This window comes from Etheostoma cragini, chromosome 4 (genome assembly GCF_013103735.1).
Source record: "Etheostoma cragini isolate CJK2018 chromosome 4, CSU_Ecrag_1.0, whole genome shotgun sequence".
NCBI classification, from domain to species: domain Eukaryota; kingdom Metazoa; phylum Chordata; class Actinopteri; order Perciformes; family Percidae; genus Etheostoma; species Etheostoma cragini.
Genome location: NC_048410.1, coordinates 19,817,021 through 19,826,896, shown reverse-complemented (window position 1 = coordinate 19,826,896; position 9,876 = coordinate 19,817,021). Strand labels below are relative to the sequence as shown.

The 9,876-nt window shown below is 40.7% G+C and overlaps 1 protein-coding gene across 6 annotated transcripts in view; it reads right to left on the bottom strand.

The window, feature by feature from the left end:
* tox2 (TOX high mobility group box family member 2) overlaps window positions 1–9,871 on the bottom strand; it is an 89,460-nt gene extending 79,589 nt beyond the window's left edge. For 5 of the 6 annotated variants that reach the window (XM_034869931.1, XM_034869933.1, XM_034869932.1 and 2 more), the window contains exon 1: window positions 9,417–9,665. In XM_034869931.1, coding sequence (XP_034725822.1) covers window positions 9,417–9,509 — 93 coding nt within the window. In that variant the 5' untranslated portion in view covers window positions 9,510–9,665. Of the gene's footprint in view, window positions 1–9,416; window positions 9,666–9,782 lie in introns of those variants that run through there. The other variant, XM_034869934.1, reaches the window with a different exon arrangement.
* Window positions 9,872–9,876: the final 5 nt, after the last annotated feature.

Here is a 9,876-nt window from a genome sequence, read left to right as displayed (position 1 = left end):
CTAATTGTGTTTAGAGTTTTGAAAATGTGACAACTGGTTCGACAAACGCTTGTTAGCGACTGAAAAAAACTGTAAAAAGAGAAAATAAATAAATGTAAACGATTTAAAATGTAAGATCTTTTAAGTAATCATCCCGCTATTTATGTACACACATCCACCCCCCTCTCTCTCTCTCCCTCTCTCTCTCTCTCTCTCTCTTTCTCTCTCTCACTGAATGTGTCTGAGAGCCCAGCCACATGCCAGTGCCTTTGTGTCAAAGATTAAATGAAACCAGGAGTGCCAGCAATGCTGTGTTTGTACAGTGAACACACTTGCTTTCAGCTGCACCAACACATTGCATACCAATCAACATACTGAGGCCTAAAACATACCTGAAGCAGCTACTGTAGATCCAAGTCAAATCTGTGATTATAAAGTTAATGTAAGGTGTGTGTGTGTGTGTGTGTGTGTGTGTGTGTGTGTGTGTGTTTGTGTGTGTGTGTGTGTGTGTGTGTGTGTGTGTGTGTGTGTGTGTGTGTGTGTGTGTGTGTGTGCGTGCGTGCGTGTGTGTGTGCGCGCGTGTAGATGCTTAAAGAATACCATAACAGATTCAGCATAGGTAAAGAAGAAGAAAAACGCAATTAAATGTAGATTTAAGTATAAGGTGCAGTTCTTCTATGAAGTGCTCCTATTTGACGCTCTTATGTGATGTTATCTTGGAGTAGCAAAAACTGACTATGCACACACAGCGGATGGAATTCCTGGAAAGTAAAGCAAAGCTACAATGAAAATATTATGAACAAAGCCCAAAAGTGCCAGAGGTGGTTTACTAGACTGAGGCAAAAAAGGGGCCTAGGGGGACTGTGGGTTTGTAGTGATAGGGAGGGGACTCTCTCTCTCTCACACACACACACACACACACACACACACAGACTTGGCTCAGAGCAGCACATCGTCAAATGGCACACAGCAGAGGACCAATCCTTGGTGGCCCAACCAGCTAACTTCCTGTGCAATCCTGAAGTAACTCAAATGTGATCTATACATCACATGTGGCACTAGTTTCAAAAGTTGTCACTTAAGGGCTGATTTTTAATGTCAACGACACACTTTTTTTCCTGTGTTAAAAGACCAGGGCTTCTAGACAGAAACAAAACGTCTTAACCAAAAAATGCTTACTTGTATTTCCAATAAATCTTACCAATATACAGTACACGTCCCAACCAGAAAACTTTCCAAAATTGTGACGTCTTATAAAGTACATTAATCATATTGCAAAGTATGATTTTGCATACTTTGCAGTATGATTGATACTGTATGATGTTCCTCGGTCAACAACACACCACTATTTATATGGTCTGTATGCTCACAAGTGTGCGCTTGTGTTTATGTATGCTACGTGAGCGCGGACACGCCTGCATCTGCATGTATGAGTTTGTGTGTGTGTGTGTGTGTCTACCTGTGAGAGTGTGTGTACTCACTGGACCCATGGTGTCTAAGTGTGAGCCTGAACCAGCTATCTCCAGTTCTGTTTGCACAGGACATGCCTCAGGAAGCTAAGACAACTGTTCATGTTTGCCCATGTTGCATACACCCCTCTTAATACACCCGACAGCTGCATTCATAGACGGCGCAGATGCTATGTTTATCAGTGTTTTTATACATTTATCCTATGGAGTCTGTTGGATCACGCCATCCTCGCCGACCTTCTCTAAGGAAACACCCGCCAGGAGTGGAGCCAGAAGATTGAAATGCCAACAAATTAACCGCATGCCTTGTTGCTACTCTGACAGGCAAATTCTCTGTGCTTTATATATAATCTAAAACGTTATAACCTGTACCTGAATCCACTGTCAGTCTACCATTTAAAACAGCAAAGCTGCCTTTTAACAAGGACTGAGTCAACAGTGGGAGTGATGAAAGATGCCATGTCACACAAAAAGCTGAATTCCCAATCATACATTTTGATGAGTGATTCGGTGCCTTCACAGACTTACTCAAGATTGACTTAACACTGTCCCTCCCAATCCTTTTATAGGTAGATCTTATCTTTCAAGTCCACAACTTGTTAAATCTTCCCCACTCAATCTGTCAACAACCCAAAAAATTGCCCTTATCCCTTTTCCTTCACTCCTTCCTTTCCTTCGTGTTTCGTTTCCTGCTATTAGACTGAACAGCAGTCTCATACCATTTCACAAAGAGACTGGACTGAAAAATCATAAAAAGTACCAAAACATAGGCTCTAACACACCATTCCCAGAGTGATGAAAAGAAAAACAAATTGTTGGGTGAACTGTGAGATCTTTGCAGTGTCGAGTGTGAGAGTCAGAGATGATGAGCCCTGTCTGTGCTTATGTGAAATGTTAATATGGGTTTCTCATACAATGATTACGTTAATTTATGTACCAAAGCCTGCTTTACACAAATCTGCCAAGGCCAATAACTGCACTCATAATCTCCAGAATCTACAATAATCACTTTGTGGTCTATTTGTTTATGAATGAAATGAAGCAATTATCCTAATGAAGATCAGCTTTCTTGCTCTGGGGAATTGCTGCATTTCGACACACTGGAAATGTTTTGTCTTTGTTGCATCTGTCTTAGCTGTGTTGATACCTTAAAACTGTCAAACAATAGGAACACCAAAGTTGTTAGTGTATGATAATTAAGGACATGCGGTTTACAGCAGGGATGCTGAAACTGTTGCAAAAAAGAGCTGCGCACTTCCTGACCTACAGTCTAAACCACATGCATGTGGATGATGCTAAATGTCGGCATCAACATTAAGTTTGGCTGTTGCCCGTGGTGAGTCAAACATGCATTGTTGTATAATAACAAAAACAGAGCGTACTATGCAACAACTTTGTGAGATATCCTCTTGCTGCTAAGTTTGTTTACCATACCTCTATTGAAACCTATCATCCTGTATTTTTTCAAGTTATATATTTTATAGAAAAAACAATGCCACAACTCTGTAGATATCAAAGGAAACCATTACTGAAGGGTTGTATTCTAGGACACTATTTGTGTGCTGATAGAAAGACAGTGAATTTGCTTTGAAATGCTACTGTAGCCCAGGGAAATTCATAGAGTGTAGAGCAGAGCACAGAAATGGTTAAATAAATCACACGAAGCAGATGTCTCTCTCTCTCTCTCCTTCTTTTTCTCTCTTACACACACACACATTCATTAGTGAAATCCATCAATCAGCATTTCATGCAGTTTGGGTTTGAACCACACCAAATGCACTAAAACAATAAACGTCTGTCTTTCAAGTCGCTATCTGGACTGGAACACATCTGGTGGCATAGCTCGTTTTGGTTTCCACATCATTGAATGACATTACAGACTCAAGGGCAAGCTGAAAAATAAAGTACCCCTAAAATCTCTCTCCATTTTCACTCCATCTACAGCCTTTTCTCTCTCTCTTTCTCGCTCTCTCTCTCTTTACACACAACCCAAATCTGCTTCCCCCTCCCTGCACAAACCAGCTAACCTCTCAAATGCTATTCCACCACCCCCTCCCCCAACCAATCAAGAACTGAATATAAAACAGCACAAGGAAACTGGGTGGGTGGGGGGCAGACGGATAGGCAGAGAGGCAGACAGACAGGCTAGGCTATTGCTACTGAGGAACTAGTGGCCTCCTGAGGTGAAGACAGTTTAAAACGCCTTGACACATTGAACTTCTCTACACAAGTCGAGGGGGTTGAAACACACACCCAACATCCAGCTGAGGAGCCAGGAGTCAAGCTTGACTGTAGTATTTTGGTTTCAAGGGGCAGTGACGATAATTAGGGTTAATGTGATTTAATGAGGGGCACGAGTTGGGCCGGGGCCGGGATGTTTCTATTCCCGTTCAACGTCAAATTCGGAATTACTCTGACATCTTGTGATGTGGCTGTGTTTCGCATTACATTACAGATTGCCGTGCATGTCACCAACCCTGAAAACTACCTGCTATCAGTCTAATGATTTCTTATAGTAAACTTACTTGCTGGTGGATAGATTGCAATCTGATAGCAGCATAGAAATGATTTGGATAGCAGCAGTATATAACAAAAGTATATTGGGAATTTTTTTTTTTTTAAATGTTTATTTCATGATTGAATTCTTGGCAGTTCCTACAATCAATCATCGACATAAATAGACTATTTCCATGGATCTAGGTGATTTAGTAGCTAACCAGGCAGGATAAACTATACTATCTATTTTCAGCCATACATGACTTATGACCCTCTTAACACCTCTAGTAGCTCTGAGTCATGTCTGGTCTAGATTATAAAGTAAAGAACGGAGCAACGGGAGCCGGGGAGAGTCTGGTTGAGGCTTTGCCACCTTCACTTTCCTGTAGGTTAAACGGAAGTCCACTGTGGTAAATCCCTGTTATGGACAGTACTGTATCCCCTCGTCTGTTTTCTATTACTCAATTGCCGCCCTGAAATTCCCCATAAAATCCTATGTGGGTGTAGCTGCAGAATACAAACTACAGTATCATTGGTGTGGTGGCACCACTGTGGAGATTTTTCCTATGTTGTTACTGTGGTGAATGAACATAAACAGATTAGAAGGCAGGTGAAGCTCTGTCTGCAACTCACGTATCCACAATCTATCCATCTGTTACTAAATATATTCTGTGTTTTCCTTTCTTGCGTTTTAAAACAAGTGATCATAAATAGCGCAGATTTTCTCCTTCTGTAATAGTAGGTGCCCAGAACACAATCCAAGCCCCACTGCTCCAGAGAATAACACTGTAGCTACTTATCATTAACTCAAAGACACAATCAGCCCCAGGCGATCCGGCTTCCCTCCATAACCTTTTGACATTGCTGCTGGGAAGGTAAATGAGAGAAGAAGTTAGACGCAGAGAGGGGGAGAGGTGGGGAGAAAGAAAGACTTGGTTATGAATAGTGCCAGGAAGAAAAAATATAAATAAATAAAAATATAACTTCACAAAGTAGACTGTTAATGTATTTTTTAGTTTTTAATTTTTCAGTTTTTTAAGGTAATGTTCATTCCATGACTGCATTTTATGTGAGCTATTATTTGCTCTCAGTTAACTGACTGGAACTGCATCAGAATAATAAACTCAACACTTTGAGTATTCACAGTTTCAGCAGCTATAGACTGCGTTTTCCCCACTAGTGTGCATTAGTGCCATGCATGGGTTAACATTTTCCCAGTGAGAACGGTTGGGATATTGCAACTCGGACTGGCCAGTCAGCAGAATGTTATGAATGGGCACAATGAAAAACCCCAAGTCCGTGCTGTTGACCCAAGAATGCTTGCCTCCATGTAATTAACTTTTCTCTGTGTACAGAATGAGGTCCTGCTAGAATAACTCTTTACTTTCTTCTGTTTCTATTATGGTCATGTTTTGAAAATAGAGAGAGAAAGAGAAAAAAAAACACATTCTGAGAATTCAACAGGGAAAATATTTTCGTCTGTCCATACTTTGAAGTATCCCATGACTAATACAGTGATTTGGATAGTGGTTGAAATGGAACGGACCACTTGAAAAGGGATGGTACATGCTCTGCAAAAACTCCCCTCATTGCTCTTGGGTGGACAAATGTCATCAGCTTGTTACTTGCGGTCATACAAACATGCACAATGAGGTATTACAAAGTATAACAAGTGGGGGGGGGGGAATACGCAATCAATCTATAAATGAGGGTTATCTTGTTAAACATGTTTCATACAACTCGCCTCAAGGTATAATAGCAATTAGGTATGCACCGCACGCATACAGTCAAACACAGTAATGCTTTTATTGAGATATCACTTCTATGAGTACTGCACACACTGTATATCAATAAAGTGTTTGCTCTGCATTGCGGTGAAAATGGCCTCAGAATATATAAATAACATACAGTAACTTGGAACAGACTGCAAGTATTTGAAGAATAACATCTGCAAACCATTGGATTATAAACCTACAGAATAACTACAGTATAATTACTTGAGAGCCTCTCTCTTGGGCACCGTGTTGTTAGAGGGAAGAGGGATGAGGAGAAAGTGGAACAGCTACAGTAATCTATCCAACTTCATTTCACCGGAGTGATTCTGCCTTGGGGTATGCACAAGTCATAATGCATTTGACAAATAGTCTCTCGCTAAAACAGGCATTTGCGAAGAAGTGGCCTTCAGCACCGGTATACACAGCTGAGTGTACGCTGAACAAACAAGCCTCCCACTCAGTGAGGAAAGATACAGAGAGGCTTCAAAAAGATTAGGAGAAATCTTGGGCGAAAAGTAAAGATGACTCACGGTGATTGTGCAAGTGCAGGACAATGCAAGTTGGATGGAGTTGAGAAGAGCAACAGAGCCGTGGGGTTCGCAGAAAAAAATACAAATCAATGCTCTGCTCATGTGTTGTTCTTTGCATTGTTCTGGAATGTGGATGCACAGGCTGCTTCATTTACAATGCAATCTAAAGAAGCACAACGGCGTCTTTGTCTTGCGTAATCTACTCATCGTTTTGTGTTTGAATCAGCTTTGGGTTTTAAAAAGGAAATCAAAGCATAAAGTGCATTCGACTCCTTTCAATTTACACATTTATGATTGTTACATACTGCATTCTGTTGATGTTTTTTTTGAAATTACAAGAAAGCTATTGTCTAAATTCAAAGGTCAAGTGCAATCATGGATTTGTGGTATTGACTTATTCTGTCAGTGTAATCCATATTCCTGGCAGGCATCAATCAATCATCCGTCTGAATGTGGCTGATCAGTTCTATCCAGTTTCAGCTTTCACATTCTTTACGTTCCTCAATTATTAACCCCTTCAGGTGGAAAATATGAATCCAGGCATGCGCACACACACACACACACAGACAAAAAGTCATTATCACAAAGCCTAACAGTCAGTGTCACAAATAGATTTGTTTGAGTTCACACCACTAGAACAGGAAGTGCTGGGCTTTTATACATGGACTGACTGTCCCACTTAGTGTTATGCTCACTTCCTGGTTAGTTTATTCAATGCTGTACAGTAATGCATAACTACACTATTGAGTTTCAGACAAGCTATACATATATATATATATATATATATATATATATATATATATATATATATATATATATATATATATATATATATATATATATATATTCCATTCTCACCAAACCATTGAAATCTTTCCTGCAGTAGCTATAACTGACTACATAATATTATATCATCTTTGCAAGCTTCCCTGTTAACACCTGCTCACACAGTTCTACTTCAAGGGGGTCAACTCCATCCAGCTCCTGAAATGAAGCCGCTATAAAGGATGAACTATTGCCAAAATGTCATCAAAAACTCCCGTATCGTTATTCAACAGTTATGTGTAGTAGCTGCAGCAAAGCACTGATAACGTGTCACTTTACATCTAAGTCACAGCTGTTACTTTAGTAATGACAATGTTAGACGATTCTGTCCTTGAAACCCAAACCTGCTTCGTACCGGGCCAACAACCTGTGTACGCTCGCTGAATCATGATAACTAGTACAGTTCGTTGTGTCAACGCTACAAGACCTGAGGCACGCCATTGGTCAGAGAGCCAGGTCTCATTGTGATCTTGAATATACAGTACATCTGCAGCGGCTACTGTGTGTGTTTTTCCTATGTGTGTCAACTAGACTTAGCCAATATACACTAACACACACACACACACACACAAGTTTGAATATTGTAAAATGCTCACAAGGACAGAAAGGTTGCAGAAACCTTTCTGTGAGAAAATTTTTGCTAGTCCTCCCTTTCATATCTATAGCTAATTTAAGGTATGTTGCAGTTAAAAGCTTGAGGTTGATGTTACAGTAGGTCGGGGCTAGGGAATGGCTGCAGCCTCATGTATTGTAATTCAAACCTCCCTGCAAGTGAGTGTGGGTGTGAGAGTGTGTGTCTTTGTGTTTGTGTTGTTCATGTATTCAGGTGACTGTGTGTATGGACAGGGGAGATTAACAATTCAAATATTGTACTGTGCTATAATGTTTCACTTTGTCATCAGCAAATGTTAACTGCCTACTGGCTTTCTTCCAGGTGCTAAGGCAAGCAAACCTCTTTGAATGGCTGCGGGTATAATGCCTTCTTCTAGCTCGGCCAAATGTTTACACAAGTTTTAGCCCGACCACATAAAACAAAACTAGCTTTGTTGCGTGTGACCTGTAATCTTGGAATATTTAGCAGTTTTGTCATTTGGGTTAATACTAATCCTTTATCAGTGAAATAGAGTCATAGAGTACATGGAAATATTGGAGCAGTGGAAAAAAACTATGTGTTTACAGTAGGCCCCATGACACTTAACAGAAATATCAATAATGAATAATCATTTAATAATGAACAATACTAATCAATAATCATTTAGGAAACTTGACAGTATTTCCAAAAAGGGCTGATGCAAACTGATTTTGTCAAATGGAAGCATGTCGGTAACACTGTTTATTGCTGCGCACTTCCATTTACCAATAAAAGTATCTGAGGTTCTAATAATTGGATACCATTAAAACCGCATGGGCATGTTTATAGGAACACAAAAGCTGATAAATAAATTCCATTATTTCATCCTTTAGAATTGTAATCAACCACGGGTGGTTTCTTTATGGGTTTCTGGTGAATAATTAATCCTTCAAAGTTATTATGTACGTTTGGTGAGATTAGGTGGATGTGCAAAAAGGTGTTAACCAAGCCTGCATCAATATGCCACTGTAGGCTATATTCTTCATTTTCTCGAGCAGTGAGACAAGGTAAGACAAATGAATATGCCGAGTGGTCAGTTACAAGATGCACGATAGCCTATACACCGGCATCACGAATGGCCCTGATCCATAACATGCTGTCACTATCACATTAAGACGCAATCTTGATAGTTGTTTGTTGGACTAATTGTGCATTGACCCATGTGGGAACCTGTGTGGAGCAGATAAGATAGCGTATATTCGCAGTTAGGCCAGCAAGGTTTACACAGGGAAGATTTTCTCTCTTTACATATTTAGTTTTAAGTAGAAAAGAAAATGCACATGTTCAGTTTGTGAGCATTCGCCAGTAGCTCCAGTGCGCTGGAGAGCGCGGTGCGCTCGGACTCAGCTCACAGGACAGCTACAGTTCAACGTACCCACAGTTCATCCAGGTGAACACATTTGCAAATTCTAATTAAAGGAAACCCCGCGTGCACAAGTTCAAAACAGGTGTCAAGTGTGCTTTTCTGCGGAGTTTAAAACAATCAGCACAGCACAAATACAACACAGTTCAGGGATAGTGTAGCGTATAGAATCATTTCGATCTACTACATGCCGAGGGAAGTAAAAGTGCAGTACTCGTCGTCTTTCTACACATATAGCTATATGGCCCACCATGTGTAAGCAATGTACTTGTTTGCGCGCGTGCATCATCACACCGAGTGCAGCACATCTGACTTACTACTAGCCCGTAAAGTGGAGATCATTGTTACCTTGTTGGCGTGGTAATAGTCCAATCCGGAGTCAGTCGGTAACGTACATGAACCCACGCTTGAAGGGGGAGCTGGATAAAATCTGACGTCCATCTCAGAGTCCGCAAGACTGACGGCATGAAAGCGTAGCTCCAAAAACCTGTGCGACTCTCTCTCTCTCTTTCTCTCTCTCTCTCTCTCTCTCTCTCTCTCTCTCTCTCTCTCTCTCTCTCTAGCTCTCCTGCACACTCTCTCTCCCTCTCTTTTTCCTCTTGTTTAGCCTATTAAACCGAACAAAAAGTAGTAGTAGAAGAATAAAAAGAAGAAGAAGAAGAAGAGGATTGAGTCTCTCCTGTTGTTCACTATTCACACCCGTCCTGCACTCACTTCAGCACTATCTGGGCGTCTGCAGGGTGATGCTCTGATATTACATCCCTATAAAGTTCACTTGGAGACAGGGAAAAAGAGAGGAAATGGGGGG